General features: G+C 52.7%; 1 protein-coding gene across 4 annotated transcripts in view; it reads left to right on the plus strand.

Annotated features, from left to right (window-relative positions):
- The window catches only part of CSF2RB (colony stimulating factor 2 receptor subunit beta), a 36,304-nt gene that overhangs the window by 2,932 nt on the left and 5,652 nt on the right, over positions 1–27,720 (plus strand). Inside the window, exons 1-10 of one of the 4 annotated variants that reach the window (XM_008705586.2) lie at positions 7,015–9,556; positions 15,774–16,012; positions 16,953–17,076; positions 19,556–19,746; positions 23,062–23,213; positions 23,297–23,465; positions 23,947–24,082; positions 24,256–24,413; positions 25,552–25,691; positions 26,636–26,798. In XM_008705586.2, the coding sequence (XP_008703808.2) occupies positions 15,937–16,012; positions 16,953–17,076; positions 19,556–19,746; positions 23,062–23,213; positions 23,297–23,465; positions 23,947–24,082; positions 24,256–24,413; positions 25,552–25,691; positions 26,636–26,798 (1,309 nt within the window). In that variant the 5' untranslated portion in view covers positions 7,015–9,556; positions 15,774–15,936. Of the gene's footprint in view, positions 1–7,014; positions 9,557–11,109; positions 11,946–15,773; positions 16,013–16,952; positions 17,077–19,555; positions 19,747–23,061; positions 23,214–23,296; positions 23,466–23,946; positions 24,083–24,255; positions 24,414–25,551; positions 25,692–26,635; positions 26,799–27,720 lie in introns of those variants that run through there. The other 3 variants (XM_008705587.2, XM_040637476.1, XM_040637477.1) reach the window with 3 other exon arrangements.

Here is a 27,720-nt window from a genome sequence, read left to right on the forward strand (position 1 = left end):
AAAAAAAAAAAAATTGGTGTTTCTTACAAACATGTAACTATAGCTTGATGCCTGAGAGACACTTGGGGTTGAGCTGATTCATTGTGCCTCTTGATGACTGGTCATGTTGGTATGTCATGTGATTTCATGTCTGCTCTGTCACACCTGCTCCCTTTACCAGATGGCTGCTAGAGGTAAATCATGGGCAGGAACCCAGGGCAGGCAGAGAAGGGTGTTCTCTCTCCTAACCCTATGCTAAGAGTCAAGGCAATCTAAGCATCCTGCTTTTGCCATGATTCCAGGGTTGGGTCCACTCAGAAAAGGCCATCACTGCCAAAAATGGCCATTCCCAGCCCAAGAAGCTCTCACTGGTGGTGTCTCTCTTTGGGCTTATAACCATATTTCCAGGGCCTCTACACCCACCACAAGCCTTCTGTTCCTTCTCTTACCCCAGACCTCAGGCCCTAACCCAAACCCTCCACTGCCTTCTTCCTGTTCTGCCAAGGGGCCCTCCAAATTCCTGAAACTTAGTTATGCTGAGCAAGTTTCTGGTAGGAGCACAGGAGACTCACCCTTCATAAGCAAAAAGGAGCCTGTGGATCTCTCCAGAGGTCAGGGTTGAAACAGATTTGGGTTTCACAGCATGTGCGTGTGGATGAAACTTTCTAGGGGAAACGCAGCTTGAGATGAGCCAGGAGCACAGAGGGGTCTTGGAAACACCATCACTAAAGGGATGGGCAGAGAAAGAAGAGATGATAAAAGAGAAATAGAAGGATGCAGGAAAGTGTAGTATCCTAGAGGCCACGGCACAAACGTGTGTCAAGCGTGGCATGTTGAATAGTCTCAAGCTCTGCTTCCATGGTGCTGGAGGGTGACCCCACATCTGGCAATATGGAGGTCTTTGTTGGTCTTGTCAGAAGCAGTGTTTAGGGAGCAGATTTCCCTGGGCTGAGGAATAAGTGGGAGGTAAGAAGTGGTGACAGTGAATGTAGACAAGACACTTTAGAAATGGTGAATGTCTCCTCTGCCCGAGGAGATGTACCCTGATCATCCCATTTAATACTGCAACTAGCTCTCCCCATGCCCACCCAATTCCCTTGCCCAGATCTACTTCTTTCTTCCATATCACTCACCTCCTTCCAAAATACTATATGCATTCTATCCTTTACTAATTTGTTATATTCCTTGTTGATTGTGTATCTCCCTTGGGAGATTGTGAGACTCCTGAAGGTAGAGACCCTTGTCTGTTTCATTAACCAATAAAATCCTAACTACCTAGAACAAAGGGTTGGCACCCAGTAGGTGTTCAAAAATATTGGTTGAATGAATGAATGAATGAGGAGAAGGATGGGGATTGAGAAGAATGCCCGGGCAAAGGAGGGTTTTGTCTTTATAGATGGCAGTAGCCTGATTATGTGTACGGCTTAGGCAAACTCTCCAGTTTGAAAACACAGGGGAGAGAAATGGGAATTAATGACTCAAGGTCTTGGACACGATGCGTTTCAGGGAGCACTTGGAGAGAAGAATCAAGTTTGGGCAAGTTGTGAGTGGTGACACATAAGGCTGGGAGTGTAGCTTCATTGAGTGTCTAAAACAACTCCAGTAGGCTCAGAGCTAATGTCCTGGGGAATGGAAATCCCAGACTGATGGTCTTTTTGAAAGAGGTAATGACAGTTCACTGTGGGGACCTCTCAGGGTCACCGTGTTGCAGAACTCAGGAGACACCACTCACAACCCTGTAGCGCACAACGTGTTGGGTGTCCCCTGAAGTTGTGCAACGTGGCAGCCCTGCGAGAAAAGGCCAGCACCGAGAGCAATGCAAGGTAGGACTGTTTGATGGCAAGCTCTTAGAGACACGATAAGGCCTGAAGAGAAAGTGGCACAAGGAACAGGTTGAACGTCACAGAAGCCCGAGTTTTTGCCAGAGCAGAGTTAACACAAATCCAGATCTAATAGTAGGTGGGAAGGTAAGGGGGTCAGAAGTACTGAACATACATTGTTTATGGAACGACCTTCAGGACGGGATGGCTGTGCTGGGGAGATAATGAACTGAGGTTTTGGTAGTTGCAGTTGCTCAAGAAAGAAGAAGGAAGTCCACTTGGATATCATAAATTTTTTAAAGTACGATTACAGATAAATTACCAGATAAGACCCATAAAGGGAATTCAGTATTTACTCTTTAAAAAGGGGGCTATTGGAAGAGTCTGTGACTTTTGAGGTTGAGGCAGGGAGGCCACCCGTGTCGTACTGAGATCATCTTTGGTGCCTGTACCATTCCTATGGGATCCAATAGCATTCTGTCCACTCCATTCAATCCAACTGTGTTCCACTCCATTCAACAGACATTAATTGAGAATCTACAACTTCTCAGCATAAGTATTAAATGGAATGGTCCCTATTCCTGACTGGCTGTCAGGCTGAAAAGGGGGAGAGAGAAGAGCAACTACAACAGAATGTGGAAGGTGCTAAATCGATCTGCAGGGGATCGAGGGAGGCCAGAGGCAGAAGTTTGGGAGGGTTAAGGCTCCTTCTCTCTCTGAGTTTCCTATGGAGACAAGCCACCATTGAGCTTTCCTTGGTCATCTTTCTTCCCAAAGTCCCAGGAGCTGGGGCATCCAGGGGCAGGAAAGGTTACAAGAAGCTCAGGATTTCGTATTTGTTCCTGGGATCCCTTACTGTGCTCAAAGTCATAGAGGTAACATTGGACTCGACTCAGTCACTAGCTGGCTGTGACCTTGGGGTGTCGCTCACTACCTATGAGCCTAGAAGAAGGGGTGTAGGCCTGCTCCTACGTGGAGGCCCTCTTGACGGCTTGGTGCTTACCTTAGCTAGTCAGATCAATGAGTAGATCCCAGGGATGATGAGATCTAGTGCAAAAGCCCTCACCTCCAAGAAGGCGGCCCAGATATCCCTTTTCCTCTGTCTGGAAAAAGTCTCCCTAAACTCCAAGATCCAGCTCTGGGAAAGCCCTCTAATGTAGAGCCTCTTCTGACCTCCCAGGAGATGAATCAATGCTCCACATGCTTCCACTGTGGTGGTAGTGGGGGAGGGGGTGTCTCAGTTTGCACAGCACCCTTCCTAGATTGTGAATTCCATGTGGTTAAGCACTAGGTGTTACTCCTCCTCCTATTCCCTTACCTAGCACACAGCAGGTGCTCCGTGCTTGTTGGATGGATAAATAAGTGATTGAATGTCAAAGTTTTATAACCTCCTTCACTCCCCAGAGCCAACATCACTGCCCCCGGAAGCCTTCCCTTGTCTCCCTAGGTAAAAGTCACCTTCTTTCCTCATACTCTCACTGGCTGCTCTGAACATCTACTACAGAACAAGGGCTGGCAAACTTTCTCTATAAAGGACCAGATAGTAAATACGGCTTTGCGGGCTATAGGTCTCTGTTTCAACTACCAACTACCATGGCAGCATTAAAACAGAGTGCAGCCAGAGACAAAGCATGAATGAATTAGCATGTGTTCCAATAAAACTTGAAATTTGAATTTCATGTAATTTCCATACATCACAAAATATTATTCTTCTTTTGATTTTTTCTGACCCTTAGAAAAATTAAAGCCATTTTTAGCTCACATGCAAAACAAAAACAGACTATAATCCATATTTGGCCCGCAGGCCATTGTATGCCAACGCCTGCTATAGAACTTATTTAGATCTGCTTGCTAATAGGTTTATTTGGCCATCTCTTATTATTCTATGAAAAGAGTGAAATAATTAAGAACCCAGCCTTTGGAGACAGTTGGGCCTATATCCTAATTCTGATTCCAGACTCCCTCCCCTCCCTTCCTTCCTTTTAAGTCAGTCGCTAAGGAGGCCTGATAAGGGCAGGAAGGTGCCAGGACAACTCCAACGAGGGGGCGTTTCTTTCCTGGAGCTGCTCTAACAGAGCCTGTTACAAGAGCCTGGTGGCTCAAAACGACAGAAATGCGTTGCCTCCTAGTTCGGGAGCCTAGAAGTCCAAAATCAGGTGGCAGCAGGGCCATGCGCTCTCTGACATGACTGCCCTAGGGGAGGACTGTTGCTTGCCCCTTCTAGCTTCCGGTGTTGGCCCCGATCCTTGTGTTGCTTGGCTTGTACCTGTACCCCTCCCTGTGTGTCTAGACATCTTTTCCCCTCTGCGCACGTCTCTGCATCCAAATTCCCCTTTTATGAGGACACCAGTCATAATGGATTCAGGTCTACCCTCGTGAGCTCGCTTGAACTTTGCTATTCCCGTAAAGACTCTCTTTCTAGGTAAAGTCCTGGGGGTTAGGATGTCAACGTATCTTGGAGAAATGTCTGAGCCTAAAGCTGGGGCAGAAGTCCAAGATAAGACGGGAGTATCTTACGGTGCCTGGAAATCAAGACGGCCTAGGGAATGATGGGGGTATGTCCAAAGGACGCGAGAGCCACTTCGAAGGAGCTCTTCCTGGCCAAACGTGGGGGGATGAAAACACCGAAACAAATAATCAATCATTGTGATTGATGGTATGCACAATAAAACAGGAATCCATAAGTTTGCATTGATTGAACAGGTGAATAAAAACAAGGGAAGAAAATGAAGATCTTTCTTACAGTGGAATGTCAAGATATGTGGCAGGAAGGAACGATACGGTCTAATGGGGCGACCAATCTGATCGTATTTAATTTCATTAAGGGGCATCACTGCTCACTGAACCGGGGTCGAAGGAGATTGATGATGGGATTTCACACAGTCTCAAGGTATCGCTCCACAAAATACTTACTGATTTAAAGGGTCCGTGGGGGACTAACTTTACAATAGAGAAGCTAGTAGCCCCTCTTTCCTGGCCTGCAGACTTCACAGAAGGAAAGAGGGGCTACTAGTCCAGAGAGACGTGCTGTCCACATGCGGCACGTGGTCCTGGGTTGGATCCTTTGTTATAAAAGACAGTGAGGCTTGAACGGGGTTTTCACGCAAAGGGTGTATTGAGGTTCTCTGTGCTGTCCTTAACACGTTCTGTGTTTTGGAATTGTTTTGGAATTTAAGTAAAAAGAAAAAATACTGCAGCGTTACCATAAACTGGCTATGTTACTTTTGGCAAGTTATTTCACTTTCTTTTTTTTCTTTTTTTTTTTTAAGTGAGATATATATTTATTTTTTTTAATAATATTTTTTATTATATTATGTTAGTCACCATACAGTCCAAACCTAGTTTCCGATGTAAAGTTCCATGATTCGTCACTTGCGTATAACACCCAGTGCACCATGCGATACGTGCCCTCCTTACTACCCATCACCAGCCTATCCCATTCCCCCACCCCCCTCCCCTCTGAAGCCCTCAGTTTGTTTCACTTTCTATGACTCAATTTCTTCATCTGTAAACAGGAAGACAATCCTGGCTACTTAAAGGATATTGTCAGGAGTGGAAGAAATCGTGTGAGTGAAGAACGGGGTCTGCACTGTCTGGCCACATTGTGAAAACGCTCGGGCCGTGGTCATTATTTGTGTTACGTTCTTGTCGATAACATAGTGTGTTTCACAGAATCTAGATGTCACGTAGAGTAAGACATGTTTTTGCTTTATATGCCACGGGGAAAGTAAAAACATGCCCAATTAAACTGACAATGTGATTCCTCAATCAGAAGGTTTCATATTTATTGAGAGAGCTGCTTTATTTTTTTAATTTTTTTATTCCGGTAGAATTAACATACGGTGTTATATTCGTTTCAGGCATACAATCTATTGATTCAACAATTCTATATATTTAAACAGAAGTACCATACGAGGGCGCCTAGGTGGCTCAGTCTGTTAAGCGTCTGGCTTTGGTTCGGGTCATGGTCTCAGGGTCCTGGGATTGAGCCCTGCCTCAGGCTCCGCACGCAGGGGGGAGCCTGCTTCTTCTTCTGCCCCTCCCCATCCCCCCGTGTGTGAGTGAGCCCTCTTTCTCTCTCTCTCTCTCTCAAATAAATAAAGCAAGAAAATCTTTGAGGAAAAAAAAAAGTGACACCAAAAATTCAGTAGGGATGATATACCGAGACGTTCATCACAGTGTTATTAAAAAAAAAAAAAAAAGGAAGTACCATTTGATCAGCAGTTCATTCCACTTCTGGGTATATTCTCAAAAGAACTGAAAGCGGGGACTCGAACAAATGTTTGCACACTCATGTTCACAGCAGCATCGTTCTCAATAGCTGAACAACCCAAAAGGCCATCAACACATGAAATGGTAAAATGTGGTTTAGCTGTACCATGGAATACTACTCACCTTAAAAAGAAGGCAGTTCTGACTCATGCCACAATGCGAATGAGCCATGAAGCCATTACGGTAAGTGCGATAAGCCAGTCACAACAGGACACATATTGTACGACTGTACGTACGTGAGGCACGTGGGATGGTCACATTCCTAAGGGTGGAAAGTAGAATGGTGGTCACCGGGGGCGGGGAGGAGGGGGGATGGGGAGTTATCGTTGAATGGGGACAGACTTCCCGTTGGAGACGATGAACAATTTCTGGAGGTGGGCAGCGGTGATGGTCGCACAGCGTATGAATGAACTTGATGCCGCGGAACTGTGTGCTTAAAAGTGGTAAAAATGGCAAATTTTATGTGACATATAGTTTACGATTGTAAAAAATAGGCACTACAAATTTACAGGGAGAGAAATCGGAGTAACAGAGACCCCTGAGAGGCAGTGATGGGGAGGGGGCACAAAGGGGGCTTCTGGCGTCCGGGAATGTTCTGTATTTGATCTAGTGGTGGTTACAGGAGTGTATAGATTTATGAGTATGCACTGCACACTTAGGACTGGTGCACGTTAGCGTATGGAACTTGAAAATATTTTGGGAGGAGGAGCAGGGGTGGGGGGTGGAGAGAGAATCTCAAGCAGGCTTCATGCCCAGCATAGAACCCGACGTGAGGCTCGATCTCATGACCCCGAGATCATGACCTAAGCTGAACTCAAGAGCCAGACACTGAACCGACTGAGCTGCCCAGGTACCCCTGAAGTTTTGGGGGTTTTTTGTGTTGTTTTTGTTGTTGTTTTGAGAGAGAGAGTGCAAGTGGAGGGAGGGGAAAATCTATTAAATGCAAATACAATAGAGAATTTTTTTAAACTGTATGAGCAAAACTTCCTGAGTCCCAGGAGGAGAGGAACATGCCGGCCGTTGTCCAGGAATCACAGAGTCGAGAAAAGCAGGCTTCCAGGGAACTGGGTGGGATCTGCGCATTGTTCGCCCCCTTTCATCAGAACCCCGCTGAGTAATCACGCGCCCCGCTCCCCTGTGGGCTCTCACCCCCGCATCAGAGGCACCCCCTGGAGAACATCAACTTTTCTTGTTTTATTTGCTTGTCTGGTTGCTTGCTTGTTTTTATATCATTGGCAACTTTATTTTTAAAAGGTGAACACTGTTCAAATCTGATGTTGTGTTCAGGCCACCTCACTGCCGAGTCCTGGTCATGCCTCCCCGTCCGTGCTGGTCACACAGGGAGCCTGGAGGCTGGGGGGCACTTGGCCCACCCCAGGAAGGAGCTTTCTGATGAAAGCTCCTGCTGTCAGGAGCTCGGCCCAGGGGCCCCGGGGAAAGAGGTGCATATGTCTCCATCCCTTGTGGATGTAATAAGCCGGGCTGGACATCCAGAGAAAACGCCGACTCCCCTTCTCCATTTTCCGTGTAGAATGGAGTGGAAGGTGCAAGGATCCTCTTGCTGTCAAGGGAACCAGGGGAAAAAAGGCCATTTTACGGAGGCTGGGGTTCAAGGGTGAGGGTGAGGGTTTGGAGTGGAAAGAACAGGGAGTGAGTCAGAGCAGGGGAAAGTGTCCTCCAGGTGCCCCTCGAGAAGACCTTTGCCCGGGGCCTGCGATGCAAATATGTGAACGAGTATGACCAGCGGAGGCCGCACCTCCCTCAGAGGCCCCCTCAGAGCAGGCACAGTGGCCCCGAGTCTGGTGTGGGAGGGCAGCCTCCCCCGTGGGCCTGCCTGGGAAGGCTTTGTGATCGCCTACGGCCGGGCCTAGGAGTCACACACAGCTTGTCAACCAGGACCAGTGTGGGTCTCCTGCCCAATCTTGGTGGACAAGGGGGTGGGGGGTCCAACGCCCCTTCCAGGCCACGAGACGGAGCTTCTCAAGCTCCTGGTAGCAGAAGTCCCGTGGCCTGGAGAGCCCGGCGTCCTCGTGGGCCTCCTTAGGCCTCAGCGCTCCTGCCCGCAGGCGCACGCAGCCTCACGCGGCCCCCAGGAGGGCCTCTCCCCTCCCAGCTAGGCTCCCGGTGCCCAGGGACCAGGCCTGAGGGAAGAAAGGTCTGGGACACTACTTCGACCCCCTCCTCTCCAGCCCTGGATGCACCCCTGCATGACGTCTCCCTGCCAGGAAGGGAGTTCACAGGAGCAGGAGCCTGGGAGGACCCAGGTCCTCCCCCAGGGCAGCCACTCTGCCCTCCAGCATGGGCTTCTCCCCCCTCCCCCCACCCCGTGGGCCATTCCGAGCCATTCCTGGCAGGAGGAAGGCCAGAAGTCCAGTGGCTTTGTGACAGGGTCCGGGCCCCTCACCCCTCATCCCCACCCCTGCCACTGCACCCTCTTCCCTGGGCGGAGTCCTCCTCTCTGCTCGCCAAGTCTCTCCTCGGGAGAGGAGACGGCACCGCTTTTTCCTTCTGCCCCACTCCAGCTCCGGTGAGCGCATCTTTATTTAAAATTTCATATTTCATTTGTTGTGGATTTCTTGTGTTATTTTTTTACAATATTACACTAAAATACGATTCATCCTAATTACCGAGTGTCTGGCGGCCCCCTTACATTTTCCGCCGGAGGACATACCTCCCACGCTTTGCCTTTAGCCCCAGGCCTGCTGTGCTCAGAGTCACTCATTCCTCTATTCCCCACACGGTCACTACGAGCCTCCTCCGTGCCGGGACACCTGCTGGGTGATGGGCCAAGAAACTCGAGCCACACGCAAGGCTGCGCTGGGGAGAGACAGCCACGCACATTGAGGACTGTGGGACAGTATGGGGGTTGCAAGACAGAAGGACCCCAGGGAAATCACAGGAACACAGGCTGACACCTGGGGGCTACCCAGCGCCCAGCTCTGAGCAACTCGTGCAGCGTTTCATTGGATTCTCTGGACAGCCCTTGTAAGTGAGGAACAGGTGGGGGTCCTGAGACCCCGTGAAGTCACAAGCTGCCACTGGGTGATTTGCACAAGGTCACACTCTGCACTGTCTGTCGGAGAGGTGGGAGCCCGCCGGGCGGCGCTGTCTGTCTGTTTAGGGCCCGTCACCTCCCCCTGCATCCCCTGGGGCTTCAGGGAGGGCTGCTAGAAGCAACTTGGCACGAAGCTGACGGAGGAGGAGACGCGTAGGAGTGAACAGGGAGCAGTACTTGTGGCCGAAGGAACAACATTTGCAAACTCAGGAAGGCCTAGAAAAAAAAAAGTTAATATCTCGGTGTCCACAGTTCTCAGAAGCTGGGCAATCTTGTGAAGAGTCACAGAAACCGGCCTGGCCTGGTGTCGCTTCCTCTTTCTGCTTCTCTGTTTCCTAAGGACGACGTCAGCATAAATAGGAAGCGCGAGAGGCCCCCTGTCGCCTGGACACTCCGGCAGAAGAAGGCTGAGCTGTCCCACCACCAAGAGGTATGGTCTGGCTTTCAGGGGCAGGCTCAGGGGAGGGCTTGCGAGCTGGGGGGTGTCTGGGCTGGGAACGGAGGATGAGGAGAGCCTGGGGGCGTGGAGTGGGCAGATGTGGCTCTGGGACTCCAGGAGCCAGGGGGCGAGGTGACAGCCAGTGCTGCCACCTGGCCTGAGTGTCCTGTGAAGGGCTGTAGGAGCAGGGGAGGTCCCCCGCGGGGTCCGCCTGTCCTGGCAGCAGGGAGGACGCCAGGGGAGTGGAGAGCTCAGGCCTGGGAGTCACACACCTGCGCACGTCCTCGCTTTGCCAATAAGTGTCGCGAAGATGTTGGTGGCGGTGAGAACATCCTCTCCCTGCTCCCGGCTTCGGCCTTCTAGTCTCTGGAACGGGAAGAGCTCCAATAGTCCCTGACACGCTGGTTTAGAAAGGAGAGTGGGAGAGCCAGGGCGCGTGCGCGCTTGCGGGGGGTGGCTGTCCGTGGGGGTGCAGGGGTGCAAAGAGACTCGAAGGCGGAGTGGGAAACCTGGAACTTTGTCACGCTCCGGCCTAGAGCTTGGTGTGGCTTTGGAGGCTCACTCTGAAAATGAGAAAGGGCCCAGTCCCCTGCGCAGGGACTATTTTCCCGCTGGAAGAAAGTTTTTTTGGCTCCATGCTCCACCCTGAGCCTCTGTTGCTTCGTGGGGTTCAGGCCCAGGTGTGGGTGTTCTGCGCCCAAGTGTGCGGGCCGCCGGAGTGAGGGGGTCGGTGTGGGGGCGGGGAGATGTCTAGGGGTCGCTGCCTCAGGGTGTGCGCCGGCGCGTGCATTTGGCCTGTGGGTGGGGGCGCAGGGGTTCCCCTGGTCCCCACCGCGGCCCGGGCAGGTGGGGCCTCGCCAGTCAGGCCCCAGTGACAAGTTGTCAATGTACAGTTGTTAGTCTTCAAAGACCCCATAGCAATTTCGTATCACCAGGTTCTGATCTTCCCTACGTCTCATCTTTCCTGCTTTCTAATCGTTTTATAAGAATGAACCGTTTCCTGTTCGCTTTCGATCACTCTTTTTCGCAGTCACCAGTTCTCCCCGCCGTGCCCACCAAGGCCACAGGATCCTTATTGAGTAATCTGATGACGGGTTTAATACTAAGTGGATACGTGGGTATCTGCTTTACCAACAGTTAGAATGATCCAGAATCTTGTAACACAAAAGAAGACGGGTGCCAGCTATCTCTGTCCCCTGGTTCCAAAGCATCTTCCTGAGCATGCTGCAAGTATATAGTTTGCCTTCGTACATAAAGGGGATTATAATATACATATCACTCTATGACTTATTTTTTCACCTAATATTACATTTAGGACAATGCTTCGCAATAACACATATAGACTTAACTCATTTATTAACTCTAAGAAATAGGGACATTTATTAGTAGGGGTACACCACAGGTTACCCCATCCCATATTGATATCCGTTTAGGTTCTTTCCAATTCTTCCACACCTGTGACAATGTTTCTTTCTCAGCCCACATGCCTAGAAGCAGAAATTGCCAAGCAAGAGGTTGTGCGTTTAAAAATGTAATAAATATTGTCCGCTCATCCTCCAAGCGGCTGAATTAACATGTACCTAGTCCCACACTCTTGCACAAAAGGCCGATTTCTCTTTAGGAGATGATCAATCTTTCAACCGTGTCCAATGGTTGGATGAAAATGAACTGACTCTTGCTTGGATTTTTCCTTTCCCTGATTATGGGTGAAGTTATGCATTTGCCGTATGCTCGTTGGCCAACCAGGCTCCTTTTATGATACGTATGGAGATGTTGTGTCCTTTTTCTTATGGGTTCTTTGCCTTTTACATATTTACTGTAGGAATGGCTCATTTATTAGGCGTATTAGCAATGCATTTACATATGTTTTAAATATGTTTCCAGACGATCACTTGGCTTTTTCCTTTACCATGTTTAAGATATCTTGTTTCCTATGAAAGTGTGTTAGTCGCTTTTAACTCAAATTTCGTTGTTTTTTTCTTTATGCTTTTGGATTTGGTGTCTCCTTCAACCCCTAAGGTTAAGGCAATACTTGTAACACTTTTATCATTTTGGCTTTGACTTCTAGATCTTTAATCCTCCTAGGATTTGGAGGGGTGGGTAATACTTAAAGTAATAATCCAACTTTTTTTTTTAAGATTTTATTTATTTATTCGACAGGATAGAGACAGCCAGCGAGAGAGGGAACACAAGCAGGGGGAGTGGGAGAGGAAGAAGCAGGCTCATAGCGGAGGAGCCTGATATGGGGCTCGATCCCATAACGCCGGGATCACGCCCTGAGCCGAAGGCAGACGCTTAACCGCTATGCCACCCAGGCACCCCAGTAATAATCCAACTTTAAAAAAATTACCAGCTAACTGTGTCAACATCATAATTGTGAGTACGTAGTCCATCCTTTCCTCCGTGATTAGGAATGCCACTCTTACCTCCCAAATTCCTAGTTGGTTATTTTCCTTACTGTTTTCCATCCCATCTGTTGACGATTACATGCCCCATTATTTTTCCGCCTAATAGAACCATCTCTCATGTTTGGGTTTGTTATCCTCTGGAATCAGTTGGTCACGCACATTAAAAATCCTTTTGGAGTTTTGATTCGGAGTGTGTCAAATTTAGAGATTATTGGAGGGAGGATTGACCTCTGGAGATGGTGGTAGTGGACAGCCTTCCCCTGTTTGTTCCTTTGACCAGAAGAACACGAACATTTTCCTTTCGATTCTGACGTCACTACAGATTGGTAATAGACGCCCAGAAACCCCGCCAGCGTTCCCTTCAATGCCTCCTTTGTCGAGGTTCATCTGTTCTTTTGTTTCATCGCGAATGGCTTTTGTATTATCGAATATTGAGAAGCGTCTGTCAAGATAAGCTGGTCCTTTTTTCACTTTTAATCTGTTGGTCTGTTTCTTTTAATCATGAAGAGATTTCTCAGTGGCTCTTCATCCCTTTCTGGAATAATCCCCATGTGGCCATGATGCATGGTTCTTTTAAAAGTCTTTGTCAGATTGCTCTATGACATTCTTTTTGCCTGGAATGAATTTGTGTTTTGCTTTTTTGTTGTTGTTTTTTCATTTCCAGTTTTTATTCCTACCATTAAATTTCTTCACAAGCTTGGGAATTTTGGTGTGCGTGTTTGTTTTGAGTGAAAAGGTGTTTGCTTTTTCTCTTCTCTTTTCTCCCTCTCCCTCCTCCTGTCCCTCTCCCTATCAGCCCTTTGCTCCCATGCTTATCTCTCACTCTTAATGGTTTTTGACCCTTACATTTTTAACACATGTATTTAATGTATATTTTCCATCAGCTTTTTGTTGTGATTAACATACATATGCTCCTCAAAACAAGACATGATCTTTTCCTTAGCGAGCTTTCGGTTCTCCTCTGCTTTCCACCCTTAATCTCAGCCAACTCCCACATTGACATCATCTACGTTTTACTTCAATATTGTGATTGTGAATTTACTTATTTTCACTTTCTAAGTAACAATTCTTTACTTAGTGTAAGTTTTATTGGCTTCTTTTCTCACCACTAATTCCAGTACCATACACTATCTTTCTTGGACAATTATTTTTCCCTGAAATACATCCTAGAGTAATTGTGTTCCCCAGAAAAGATCTGAAAACTTTTTTTGTTCTTATACCTCCAAAATGTGTTTTTCTGCCCTCGAGCATCAACGTAACTTTGACTTTTTCAATGATTCCAGGTTTAAACATATTTTCCCTCAGTATTTTCAAGACATCATTATCTATTTAGAGTTCAGGGTTACTTGTGAGAAAATCTGGCCAACCTGACATTTATTCCATTGCAAATAATGTCTGTTTCCTTCTGGAAGCTTCTAGGAGTATCCTTTTATTCTTGGATGACGAAAAGCTTACCAGCAAGTGGTTCAGTATGGACTATTAAAAATGGAGCTTGCCCTTCACTCAGTGGGCTGTCGTCTCCTTTAAGCCCTAGGAAGTTTTCTTCTGTTTCCAGTTGCATTTGTTTGGTCTCCAAACAACAGTTGCTTAACAATATGGAAGTTTGTTTTTTTTCTCACATTAAAGTTGTCGAGAGGTAAGCACTCTCAGGCTGGTATCGTTGCTCCACAGTGACAAGAAGGATCCAGGCTTCCCTCTTTCTGTTGCAAAGGGCTCCGTCCTCAAGGTAACCTTATGGTCCAAAACGGCTTCTGGAGCTCCAGCCATCACTTCCAAGTTGTAGGCTGGAAGAAGCAGGAGAGGCAGGAGGGCAAATATGGGCGCTCCTACTTCAGCCAACTCCCTTTAAGAAGCCATTCCTGGAAGGCACACTCAATGTTTCCACTCCCATCTCCTTCGACAATATTTAGTGACGTGACCACGCTTAGCGATGGAAGAGATTAGGAAATGTAATCTTTTATTCTGTGTAGCACCAAGCCCAGTTGAAACCGGAGTTTCTTTTAGCAAAGAGGAAGGGGACAGCTCAGGAGTTGACGCTGTCTGCCACATGATTTGCAAGTTTAATATGATTTAACTTCTTATATTTAAATTTGTAATTAACCTGATAGTTGGGGATGGTGCGGGGTAGAGGTTTAGGTGGCGGTGTTTACAGTTAAGTATCTTAGCACTTTTTCTATCTGTCCCTTCGCGTCGATTCATGAATCCTCCATCACGTATTATATTTTCGGGTAGAATCGAATCGCCTGGTCAGTCTGTCCATTGATCTATCCTGTGCGTGTGCGTGTGCGTGCAACACACTGCTTTCCTTACCAGATATTGGTAATATATTTTGCTACTGGGGAGACCCTCCTCATCATTAAAAATCTCATTAACTGCTGTCACATATATTTTTTTTTCTGAGGTCCTGCAAAAACCATCGTGGTAAATTTTGTTGGAATTGTATGAAACCTCTAACTTACTTTAGGATGAATCGCTCTTTTTACATATGTAGCATTTCTACCTGTGTTAAGACCCAAACAGAAGCTCTGGGTTTATAGACTAGCCCCAGGTGGGCAAACCGAGCTGCACTGGCCACATGGACTCCTACCCCCTCCCCACGGCCTTGCCCCCGTTTGCAGGAGCTGAAGTGCGCAGATCCTCTCCTCCCCCGTTCCAAACAAACCTACTCTTCTTTCCTGAGCCTCTTTTTTTTTTTTTTAAGATTTTATTTATTTATTTGAGAGAGCAAGCGAGCACATACACGAGCTGGGGGAGGGGCAGAGGGAGAGGGAGAAAGAGACTCCCCGCTGAGCCCGACTCAGGGGCTCAACGTGGGGCTCCACTCGGGGCTCCACTCAGGGCTTGATCCCAGGTCCCTGAGATCGTGACCTGAGCCGAGGTCAGACGCTTAGCCAACTGAGCCACCCAGGCGCCCCTTTCTGACCTTTTATCAGACTAACTGGTCTACAGACATCACCGCGTTGGGTTCTTCTCATGTGAGATACATATGTTTGTACCCACGTTACTGGTGCAGAGAACAACGTTCAGGGTGCATTGGAGGGTCAACCCAGGCCGCTGGCATGGGAGGGCCAGAGCCTGTGCTGAAGGTCAAGTCGGCTGCGTCCAGAGCTGTCCTTTTCCCAGGAAGACAGTTGCTTCTGTGTGTGTGTGTGTGTGTGTGTGTGTGTGTGTGTGTGTGTATCTTGAAGTTTCAGAGTTTCAGACAATCTCACAGGGAGAAAAGGAACCGCCGTCCTCTGCTCTGCTCTCCTGGGTACTTCCCAGGGCTAGACAAAATGAAAAGAGGAAATCCCCAACCTTCTGCAGAGAAAAGGGAACGGGCATTCTGAGGGTGGTGTGGGAGGGATGACAGTAAATTCAGGGAGGGCGGGACAGCACCAGGCCCCAGTGTGTGCGCGCCCGGTGTGAGCATGTGAGGGATCCCACCCAGGGCAGGAGCCCGTGGATGCCACACTGGGTGATTGCTCTAAGCAGGTCAGGTCAGTGGCCCTCAGGGAGCCCAGAGCAGATCAAATACCGGGGCTCCCTCCCAGGTCTTCCCGTCACCAGGGGCTTGCACAGGAGTTCCTGATGCACGACCAGGTGGGGACCCATTTCTGCAGAAGCCATTAAGTGCCTCTCCCTCACAGTCAAGCCCTAGGCACTGAGGCTAAGAGGAAGGGACTGCCCTGGGTGCCACGCTGAGGTGGCAGGGGGTGCGGGAGCCCATGCATCACTCCTGGGCTCGCTCTGCAACATGGGCCAAGTCCTGGGGCTACAGGAAGGGAGGGGCCGGCTCTCAGCTGATGTCTCTTCTGCAGGCAGAGTCCTGGAGAGAGGATTCACCGGACCCGGGGACATGGGTCTGGCCTGGCCCCCAGTCTAGGAAGAATCCAAGATTCCAGGCCAGTGAGGACCCCCAGTCCCTGCCCAGCCCTGGACCCACTGGAGCCGGCCCCCCATTCGTCCAGAGCTGCCCCAGAGATGGTGCTGATCCGGGGGCTGCTCCCCGTTGTCTTGCTGGCTCTGTTCTGGGGGCCCAGCGTGGCAGGGGCCCAAGGTGAGCTCCGTTGCTTCCTCCCCTTCCCTGGCTCCTCCTCACAGCGGGTCCTTGAGCAAGGCCACATGTCCCCCAGGAAGCCCCCAGACCTGTCCCTCCCTCCTTTTCCCCCTCCCTGACCCTCTCTGGTGCCCCTCTCCCCTCTCCCGGATTCTCATTCTTCTCCTGCGAGTCCATCTCTGCCTGTGGGGCTCTTCTGCCCACACTTCTCTGCCTGGCATTCGAGGCTTCTCACCTCCAGGCTGGCCGTTCCAGCCTCATCTCTGCTCCCACCCCACCCAGACACTCTGCTCCTCTGACGGCCTTGACTAGTTCCTGGGGGCCCTCGGATGGGTGGTCTCTCCCTGCTTCAGCCCCAGCACCCTCCTCCTGCTCGGAGGCCCTGCTGGGACGTTCCTCTGGCTCCCGAGGCCCACAAACCCCCTCCCCAAGGGCTCCCGGAGAACACGGCTCCCCTGGTAACCGTGAGAACCACATTCCCTTTCCCAGCCACCGGGCCCTGCAGCTGACCAGGAGACACGGGGGTGGGGAGGTGCCACGGGGCTCTGCCATGCTGATGCTTAGGAGCGGGGCTGTGCCTCTCCTCCCAGGCTGCCCCAAGGGGTCCCGGGGCAGGGCCCGGGTCTGATGCATGTGCCCCTCGTGGCGTGGGAGGGAGACCCTGTGCCAGGAGCAGGGCCCAGCAGGGGCTCAGGAAATGTGCTGTGCCTTGAGTAGAGTATGGTGTTTCTCTCTGGACAAGAGAGTCCACAGCCAGGGCCCTCGCACCCACAGAACCCCGGTCCCCTCAGGGTCCCCAGGGAGCTCTGCCTAGCAGCCTGTAGGCCTCTAGGAAACCCCTTTCCCCCAGCTCTGGGCCGCCCAGAAGGGCTGGGAGGGGAGGGGACAAGGGATATCTGCAGGGGAGAGATGTGACCCCCTTGTGCCTCTCCCTGGGCAGAGACCGTCCCACTGCAAACCCTGAGCTGCTACAATGACTACAAGAGCCTCATCACCTGCAGGTGGGCAAACACCCAGGGCGCCCAGCCGCTCATCAGCCTGACTCTCTACCGGAGGCTGAACGAGTGAGTGACACAGGCGCCCAGGGGCCGGAGGGTGGGGAGGGACGCTGCCGTGTGCGGCTGTGCCGGGGTGGGGGCTGCACAGAGGGCAGGGACGGGGAGACCCCAGCCCCGGGCCCAGGAGCTCCTGCTCCAGCAGGCCACCTGCCAGGCCCAGGTGCTGGCGTCTGTCTGTTGTCGCGGCTTGGGGACGAGGCTTCCACGTTAACATGGCTGTTGCTGACAGTGATGGCGATGATCTTATTTCATCACGATCGAACAGAATTGCTCCTCAGAAGTCGACGTTACATTGTCCTCACTGTGTGGTGGGCAGGGCAGGGCTATGATGCCCGGTTCACAGATGGGCAAACTGAGGCTGCAGGGGTGAGGTCTCTCTCCCGGGCACAGGGCAGCTGAGCGGCCGAGCGGGGACCAGCGCCCTGTGTCTGGCCTGATGGGGGGCTGACCTCCATGGCTCCCCAAGGCCCTGCCGCCTCCAGAGTGTGGGCTTTCTTGCTCCCCATCACGTGGTCTCTGGGGTATATGCCGTTTGGGAAGATTCCTTGAACCGTCTGGGGTCTGGGGACAGTCTAATTCACCGTAATAGAAATCATTACATGGCTGGCATCACAGGTACAGGGACACCCCGCAGAGGCCAGCCCTGGGGAGGAGCGACTTCTCACACCCCACTCAGCTCTCTCTCCCGCGCCCCTGGGAGCCCCCATCTTCCGGTCTCCACCCTCTTCGCCCACCTCCACCTCCCCCCTCGGCTGTGGCCCGCTTCCTCCTGCACCGAGACACACGCCCCCGGAAGAGAGGCCCTGGCCCCCTCCGTGCTCACACCGCCCACCCACCCTCCTGCCACCTCCCTGGGTGCTCCCTGCAGCGAATTCCTACTCCAGACCTGTCTAACGCTGCGCCCGGGACCCCACCCACTCCTGCTGCTGAAGAATGTCACTGCCACCACAGTCCCCACATCCTCTGTGCCTCGACATTCCCGATCCCCGAGCGAATGCGCCCTGACCCCCATCTTACACCTGCCAACACGCGCTGCAGCTCTGGGGTGCCTCCTGACCCCCATCTTCTCCAGCGGGGCCCATCCTCTGGCTCCCTTTAAGGCCCCCTCCTCCAAAGAGCTGTCTAGCCTCACTGTCTTTCCAGTTACTCTGATCTCACTCCCCTGGGCTTTTGCTGCCCCCATCGGGCCACCCAGACTGCTCCTGCCCAAGGCACCAAAGCCCTCCCCGCTGCTAAACCAGTGCTCAGTCTCCGGGTCCTCCCTCTTTGACCGTGGGCAGCACCACGGAGTCCTCGGGAAGCTCCTCCGTCTCCTGGCTTCCAGCAACCACACTCCCCCCTCTCCTTGTGTCTCCCCCAGCTCACTTTCTCTGTCTCCCTGTTTGCTCCCTTCCTTTGTCTCCAGCTTGAAGGGTGAGATGCCCGGGAGTTCACGTTTGGATCTCCACTCTGGAATATCCGGATCCAGTGGCAGAGACCCAGCCCGGCCTGAGGCTGCGCGCTGGTGACTCTCACACGCTCGCCAGCCCCGCCTCCCCCAAGCCTGCAGGTGCACCTGTCTCGCCACAGGTCCTTAGAGAAAGGTGTCTTCTGCCCCCCATGTCCTAAACCAGATTCCTGCCCTGCCCCCAAACACGGCTCCTGGTCATCCCCACAGCCCACTTCGCTAAACGGGAGCTCCTAGAGGCTCCAACCGAACAGCTGGGAAGTATGTTCCTTTACCTCCTTTACCCCCTTTCCTTCCGCACCGGTGCCTCTAATCCACCAGCAAATGCGGTCGACTTCATCTTTAAATAGAATGTGAATCTGGCCGAGGCTCACATCACCACAACTTCCTACCACTTGGATATGCCAGAAACTTCCTACCTGGTCTCTGTTTCCAAGACTACCACTCTCCCCCCAACCCAATCTATCCACAACCCAGCAACTAGAGGAAGCCTTTCAAAGCATATGTCACGATACATCAGTCCTTTGCTCATAACTCTACATTTTCCCCACTCGCTGTGACATCCAAATTCCTTAAATTCCTCTTAAATGCTGCTGCCTGTCACCTTGCTCTACTGGTCTCCTCTGCCTCTCACCCTCACAGCCTCCTCCACAAGCACACTGGGTAACCGCCCAGTCATGCAACACGCCAAGCCTGTGCCTGCCCCAGGGCCTTTGCGCCTGCTGTTCCCTTTACCTGAACTCCCCTTTCCCCAGAATGTGCATGGCTCCCTAAAGTCACCTTTTCCACGAGGCCTGCCCTGCCTCCTCTTTTTGAAATTGCACCCCTACCCAGCCCTTCTGGCTTCCGTATTTCTCTGCCCTGCTGTATTTGTCTATGTGAAGTTTGCTCCTTTTGAAACAGGACATATTTTATTCAGTCGTTTTGCGTGTGTCCCCCTGGCCCTGGACAGAGCCCCACACATGGTGGCCACTCAGTGACATTTGTTGAATGAATGACTCTCCCTCACTGTAGGCTAACCACATTCTCTCCTGGCAGGGACCCTCCAAAGCCTGTGTCCTGTGATCTCAGTAACGACACTGCCTTGTTAGACCGCCCGTGTCCCGGCTGTGTGTCTAGAAGATGTGTCATTCCCTATGAGTTTTTCGTCATTGCTGACAGAGACTACTTCTCATTCCGACCGGACCGGCCTCTGGGCACCCAGCTCACCATTACTCTGACCCAGCATGGTAAGGCCTGGGGTCCCCGGATGGGGGTGGCCCCTCCGCGGGTGGCCAGCCTGCAGAAGGGCCTGGGAGTGAGAGTCCTCAAGGGGTGGAGACACTGGCTTGGGGGTGGGTTTGGTCTCTTGAGAGAAGAGCTATGGTCTTCCTCTGATGGAGACATTGTAGTGACAATGTGAGGAGCCCCTGGCCAATGGCCTCCCCTGGCCCTGGCTGCCCCACCGTCTCGAACAGTGAAGGCTTCCCTTCCAGAACACTCCTTCCTATTTTCAATCTTAGAAACCTTACAGCTTGAAAGCATTCATCACCAATCTAGCCTCATCCAATGTCTGCAACAACCCAGTTTTAGATGATGTGATTATAGCCCAGAGAGGTTATATAACTTTTCCAAAATGCCACCCCTGAGCAGTGGTGACAGTGAGGGGCCAGACCTGCCTCATGCTTCCTGCACGTTAGAGATGGAGGTCGTCGCCTCACTGCCCTCCCTGAGTGGCCCCAACAATCAGTGCTCTTGGGTGGGTGTCAATGATCATTTTATGTAAATAGTTAAGCTTCATTTGACTGTATATTATACAGAAACATAACCAGGACTTCAATCTCGTTAGTTCAATTATATCTGTGCTCAGAATGAACCTAAAATAGAGATGTTCGAAGGGATCATCTTTGAAAGTTGGAATTCACATGGTAAGAATCCTACGGATGACTGGCTTTTGGGAAACACTGCCAGTGTTATTTAATCATTACAATAATGCCTGGTGTCCTGCACTACTTTTTTTTTTTTTAACTCCATTTGACTGATAATGAAACGGAGCCGAGAGAATAGGAACGTGCCCAAGGCCACTAGGAAGCCTGTGTCTGACTTAGCATCTTCGGTCCCAAACCCTGGGCAGCCCGGTGCACCTGCAAGCGTAGGATGGAGAGGGGGCTCCGGCCTTTGCTTCCTGCCTATTTCCATCACAGCAGCACAAAGCTGTTGCCTGCAAGAGGGGATGGGTTAGGCCATGGTGAATTCATTTCCAACAGGGTCTCAAAACGTGCCTGATGGATGAGAAAGGGCCCCATCCCAGTGGGGCTCAGAGCATGCAGAGAGGCAGGAAAGAGCAGAAGTTGAACCACTGGTGGATGCCATGTGCTGAGTGGCAGTGGGCGAGGAGCCTCGGGGAGGGGGGTTGGGGTTCAGGACAGGCTTCCCAGAAGAAAGAGCTTTGCAGGGAGAGCCGAAGGGCAGGTGGGAGAACAGAGCAGGAAAAGCATTCGTGGTAGAGGAAACAGCGTAAGGCTGGGAGACGGGAGGACAAGGCAGGTTGGGAAAACCTTCAATCATTGTATCCCAGGAGCATCAGCTTCCAAAGGGCTGGCCAGTGAGAGGAAGGAGAGGGACAGTGCAGGCAGAAGCCTGACCTGGAGACGCTTCTGTGCCCTGCAAAGGGGTTTAGAGGCCAACAGCTAGGTGATGGAGAGCCATCGAAAGGACATGACATGATCGGAATGTGAGGGTGCTGCGTGGGTGATGCACAGGGTAGATGGCAGGGGACGAGAGGCGGCAGGAGGCTGGGGCCCAGAATGCAACCTAAGGCACTCATCCCAGGGAGAGAGGATGAGAATTCAGCCGGGATATGGCCAGGGGACCGGAGCAGGGGTGCATACAAGCCACAGCGAGAGTGTACACGCCCTTCATCCATCCATCTGCTCTCTCGTCGAGCGCCCACACGCCCCAGCAAAGCAGTGAGCATCCCTGCCCCCATGGAGCTGGTGGCCTGGTCACAGGGGAGATGTCAACTTAGAAATGGGGGAGGGGTGATGGGTAGTAAGGAGGGCACATATTGCATGGTGCACTGGGTGTTATACACAACTAATGAATCATCGAGCCTTACATCGAAAACCGGGGGTGTACTGTATGGTGACTAACATAATATAATAAAAAATCATTATAAAACAAAAAAACAAAAAAACAAAAAAACAACAACAACAACAAAAAAAAGAAATGGGGGAGGGAGTGTGGTGTTTGCCTCCTGGAGCATATGTTCGGCAAGGAGGTCACTTCCAGCCCAAACCATTTGGGCAGTGAGTCAGGGAGGCTGGCAGGTGCCGGGCAGGGGGACAGGTGCGTATCTGACCCGCTCTGAGGCCCCCGCATGTGGAGCTCTGGGACATCACACTTCCTCTCCCAGATTCTCCACTGTGAAATGAGCTAGCGGACTAAAAATCGCTCAGGTCAGATGAATAGGTTTTTGCTTGGGTTCCCGGTCGGTGCAGGTTTGGGTAGCAGCTTCCGTAACTCCACGCTGAAAGGGATTCCCACGCCCTGACAGGCTCAGGGACTGAGGAGCCTGCTGTGGGTGTCGGGGTGGGGGGACTAAAGAGGGGGTGCCCTGTATCTGCCATTCCAGCCTGAAGATTTTCTAGAGGGTCCAGCGCTGCCATGTTCTGCGTCCAGCATAGAACATTTACATCTTGTTTGGACTCATGGAATTTTTTTGTGTTTGAAAGTCACCCCTCAGCATTCAGACACAGAAGCTTCAGGAAGGCAGGAGCCAGGCCATTCATGAATGAATATGCTCGCCCAGCAGACAGATGCTTGCTGTTGGCTGATGGAATGATTTCTTGAAAAGTCTCTGAAGGTTGCCTAGGCGTCCCTATTCGTGTATTCATTCATCGTTCACTCACTTTGTCCCCCAAATTCCCTGAACTACTAATCTCAGGCCATGGGGTTAGGGAAGGGGGTCAAGGCCCAAATCCTGCCACCCATGAGCTCCTGACCACTTAGAGAGGCAGAAAGGAGAAAATGCATAAATGCACCAGGGTTGTAAGGACCATACAGTGGGCTGTGGTGGGACAGGAAAAGGAGCGAAGGATTCTGCCCGGGGGAGGGGGGATCCAAGAAGCGGATCCAAGGAGGAGACATTTATGCTGTGCTCTGAGAGGAGCAGGACCCTGGGCAGGTGGAAAGGGAAGGAAGGTGGACAGGGTGAGGGGGAGTAACGTGAGTCACAGCACCCTCTGCTGGAAGGGGGCCACATAGGCCGCACGGTGGGCCGCGGGGACAGGTGGGGACAGGTGGGGACAGGGGGCTCCATTGGGAGCTTACTTGCCAGCACTTCATGGAGTTTGTGTGATATGTGCACAGCTTTCGTTCACATTCACAGTGAACCCAGACAATTTTGCAGGTGAAGGGCCTGAGGTCCACAGAGGCAAGGGGTCTTGTCCAAGGCCACTCAGCTGGTCGGCGCAGCACTCGGCCTGGGGCCCATCTACCCACACGAAAAATGCCGCCCTACAGTCGTCCAGCCCCTTATGGGCCCTTGTCCCCCCTTCCTGCAGTGCAGGCACCGGAGCCCAAGGACCTTCTGATCAATACTACCGGGGACCGCTTCCTTCTGACCTGGACGGTGGCCCTTCCGGGTCCCCAGAGCCACTGGCTGTCCAGCCTGGAGTATGAGGTGGTCTACAAGCGGCTTCAGGACTCCTGGGAGGTAAGGACCATGGCTGGCTCCGCCCCAAGCCGAGGGACCCGGCCCAACCAGCGTCTACTCCACTAGCCCTTCTCTCCCCGCAGGAGGCCTCCACCCTCCAAGTCAACTCGTCCCAGGCCGTCCTGGAGCCAGAGCACCTCATTCCCAGCAGCACGTATGTGGCCCGAGTACGCACCCATCTGGCCCCCAGCTCCGGGCTCTCGGGGCGGCCCAGCCCGTGGAGCCCGGAGGTCCTCTGGCACTCGCAGACAGGTAGCACAGCTGAAGCTGGGGCGACGGCCTTCTGGGGGGGGGGGGGCTCGTCCAGCTCCTCAAGTCCATTCTGCGGCATTCCACCAGGCTTCTGTGTCGTGTGGATAGAATCGCTTCCCTGGGCCAATTCCACCTGGGCCGCGGCGTCCGCACACCTCCTGGCTAGGAGCACATTCAGTGACAGTGACAGCGGCGTTATGAGCGGCTGTCTCTTCCTGAGTGCTGTGCTCCGTGGCCACAAACCAGCATCCCTGTGTCACGGCCTTGAGCCCTGAAACGAGATGCTCTCCCCATTTTGCCCAAGGGGGTGTGAAGGGTCACAGAATTCACTCACCCAGCTCGAAGGTCCAGGCTACGTTGAAGCCCGAGCTCTTCTGGTGCCCCAGCCCATGATCTCTCTGAGATGAGGCTCCTGGTAGGCCCCCAAGAGCAAAGGAATGAATGCAGGAGGGAATGAATGAGGGACTGTCGCCTTTCCCAGGGGACAAGGCCCAGCCCCAGAACCTCCAGTGTTTCTTTGACGGGGCCTCTGTGCTCAGCTGCTCCTGGGAAGTGAGGTCTGAGGTGGCCAGCTCAGTGTCCTTCGCCCTCTTCTACAAGACCAGCCCCAATGCAGGGTGAGTGTCCCCTTCCACCCTCCCCTCCCCTCCCCTCCCCTCCTCGCCCCCTTGCCCTCTCCAGGCCTCCCCCTGACTCTGGGGGTCCCAGCGGAAGCCACAGCTCCTCCCGAGGTCGCACCCCTCCCGTGGCCCCTGCCTCCCTCTGCCCTCACATCCACCGTGATCCTCAGGGAGGAAGAGTGCTCCCCAGTGCTGAAGGAGGAGCTCCCCGGCCTCTACGTCCGGCACCGGTGCCAGATTCCAGTGCCCGACCCCGGGAACCACAGCCAGTACACTGTCTCCGTTCGGCCGAAGGAGGAGGAGAAGTTTATAAAGAGCTCGGACAACAGTGAGTTTGCCCCCCAGCCTCCAGTGTGGGTGCTCCTGCAATGGTCCTGTTGCGTGTGTGTCCCCCACATCAACTCACGACTCCTGATGGCTGGCTCGCCACGTTGTCTCTGTCAACAAAACGCAGCCCAGTGAGCAAAGGGAACAAAAGTCATTCGAATCTCTTCTTGGAGTGCTCAGGAAGCAACAACATGACAGTGACAATGGCAAATGATACGTAGGAAGCTTCAGCCGATAGCCCCCAGGAACACATCTTTTACACCTGTTTCCCCGCTTCCTTTAGCTCTGCTTTCCTGCTGAGCGGCTCTGCGCCCCGCCTGCCAACCACGCCACCCCCCCCCCCCACCAAACTTTCCCTTTCCTTCCCTGATTGGATTGTTCTCTCTGATTCCCCAAATCCTCCGCCAGTGGATATTTTCCATCTTCAAAATAACTGATCTATGATCGACTTCTTCAGTCGGGGCTAGAATACGTGCAAAGGAGTCGTAACTCCCTTGCAGGATCATATCCCCAGTTCTTCTTAAGTAGCAAGGACCCCATGCGAAGGAGCCTCCTGCGGCTTCTCGGGGCCCCAGGCTCTGGCACCCAGGCTTGACTGTGTGCAGGAGGCCACGGCCCATCTGTCTCTGTCACCTGGGTTGGAATCCACCAGTCACTCTGGGGGTCTTCTGGGTTGTGATCTTTTTCTCCACCCCTTGTTAGCTGCCTGTCCTCGACAAGTGACTTAGTCATTCTGGGGCTGAGTTTCTCCATCTGTGAACTGTGGCAGGTGACTAGGACCTACCACGTAGGGGGTGCTGTTAGAATCAAGTGGAAGAACTCGTGCAGACCGCACAGGTGCGACAGCGCCCACAACAGTCAGTGCTCCGGAAGAGGGCCAGTTATTAGCGGTTTTACTTAAATGCGAGGAGTAACCCGTGCTTTGGGTCACCTTCCTGCAAAACAAGTGTATCTCAGCGTCTGTGCAGAGCAGGGCTGCTCAGGCCCCAAGTGGACAGTATGGGGAAGCGGGGGTGCAAGGACCCCGAGGAGGGCTGGACCCAGTGAGAGAGAGCACCTGTGACCAACATGGAATGGAAGGAACGTTCCATTGGAGACATGTTAGGAACAATGTTCCCTAAAGCGCTCTCTCCCTCCAGTCCAGATGGCTCAGCCAGCCGTCAACGTGACCAAAAGCAGAGACGGCTATACCCTGCACTGGACGGCAAAGGAGATGTTCTACAAACACATAGGTCACACCTTCCAGGTCCAGTACAAGACGGATGCAGCCTCGTGGGAGGTGAGGCCCTCTGCCCAGGAAGGGGCCTATACGGAGGTGGGGGACGGGGTGAGAAAACACGCAGGAGAGCCCCAACCTGCCACGTGCGTGGCTCCCTGCAGGTGACCAGTCAGAGGAAGCCACTGAGTCTTGGTGGTCCTGACCCTGTGAGGTCGGCTGGTCACTGTCCCCTCCCTGGGTGAAGGTCGAAGTAAGGCTCACAGAGGTGATGTGACATGGCCAGAATGAACTAGGGGACACTGAACTGCGAAAGGGATACAGACGTCAGGCCTCGGAGGCCAGAGAGACAAGCTGGGTGGAGGGTTTTCCAAAGTCACTGGGGGCTCTTCTTCAGAGAAGTTTTATCTGGGAAGCAACCGCGCAGCCGTTGAGAGCGGAGCGGCTCCTGAGAAAGCAGGCAGGGCCCCAGCCCAGGCTTCCATCTCTGGCCCACCCCCAGGAGTCGGGCCCTGAGTGCACAACCTGGGGCTCCCCGTGGCCCAAGTCAGAAACCTCGGAGCCAGCCGCACACCTTCAGCCTGGAAATGGGGAAACTGAGGCCAGGAGGGGCGTGGTCAGTGGGGGAGCTGGGAGCGGGTCCCCAGGGTCCAATCATGCTGCACAGCATTCCTGGGAAGGCCATAATTGGGGTCCGGGATGTCCCTGAGGAGCTGGGAGGTTGGGGGGTGTTGTCTCAGAGTGAAGGTGGGACATGATGTGTCCTCAGGATTTCTGGACCTTGGTGTTGTCCTAGGGCACAGGGGCGCAGTCCCCAGTCCCACCCAGAGTGTTCTACTTCTGTGAGCACTGGAGTAGGGCTCTCCGTGGGGGCTGGGGGTGCTGCCTCCGACTGGGCATGCACCTGCAGCTGGGGACCGACGAGGCAGAAACACTGGGGCCCTGCCCCCACGCACCAGCAAGTTTCCTCGGCCCCAGCACACCTGCTCACTCCCCTATGCCCTCAGGAGAGCAAGACGGAAACCCTCCAGAATGCCCACAGCATGTCGCTGCCACCGTTGGAACCCTCTACCAGGTACCGGGCAAGAGTGAGGGTCGAGCCCACCCCCAGCGGCTACCGTGGCATCTGGAGCGACTGGAGTGAGGAGTGCTTCTGGGACACCGAGTGGGGTATGTCTCCCAGCCTCCGCCCTCCCTTCCCGGTACGGCCCAGCTGGGCAGAGGACAAGGGCGATGTGGACACAGAAGTGTGACCCCACCCCATCCGAGTACCCTTTCTTCTATGTGTTACTAGTCACGCCAAGGGACACCTGGTGAGCAACACAGACTCCAGGTGAGGTCTTGAGAGCAGCAAGAAGCAATCCTCCCCATTGCTCCTCCCTTAGACTGAACCTTAGCCCTCTATGAATATGGCCCATGGCTTCATCAGCTGTTGGCAGCCATCACCTAGTGACCCCTCAGCCCGAATTTCCAGTTACGGTTACCATGGCAGCAAACATCAGGAGCTAGGGACTGAGGCCTGGGACTGCAAGGGTTTGGTCTGATTTCTTTCTGATTTTTTTTTTTTTAAGCAGGCTCCACACTCAGTGGAGTTCACATGGGGCTTGAACTCACAACCATGAGATCGAGACCAGAGCCAAGATCAGAAGTCAGACAGTTAACGAACTGAGCCACCCAGACACCCTAGATTTCTTAACCTCCCCCATTTCCCTGCACTCACTGCTTCCATTGTCCCTCACTGTTCACCATACTGGCCACCAGGAGACAAGTACAAGACTAGGTCCAGGAGGGTGAAGGAGGTATTAGCAGCAAGGACCCCAGCCTCAGCCAGCCTTGCAGGGGAGGAGTCCCAGGAAGAGGGTTACAATCAAGTGGAAAAGAGGGCTGGACACCAGGCCTAAGAGAAGAGACCAAGGGAGTCCTGGAGGGGCCCAGCCTGTGGGGGCTTGATGCTGGGCCTCCTGATGGGCCTTTACTTCTCCTGGTTCCTCCACCAGGTTCCTCCCATCTCTGCCTCTCCAAGCCTCCCAATTCCTTGGCGCTTAATCTTATGTGCTGCCTCTTCCACGAAGTCCACTGTGATTGCCTTGGG

The sequence above is a fragment of the Ursus maritimus genome, unplaced genomic scaffold (assembly GCF_017311325.1).
Source record: "Ursus maritimus isolate PB19 unplaced genomic scaffold, ASM1731132v1 scaffold_21, whole genome shotgun sequence".
Lineage (NCBI taxonomy): Eukaryota > Metazoa > Chordata > Mammalia > Carnivora > Ursidae > Ursus > Ursus maritimus.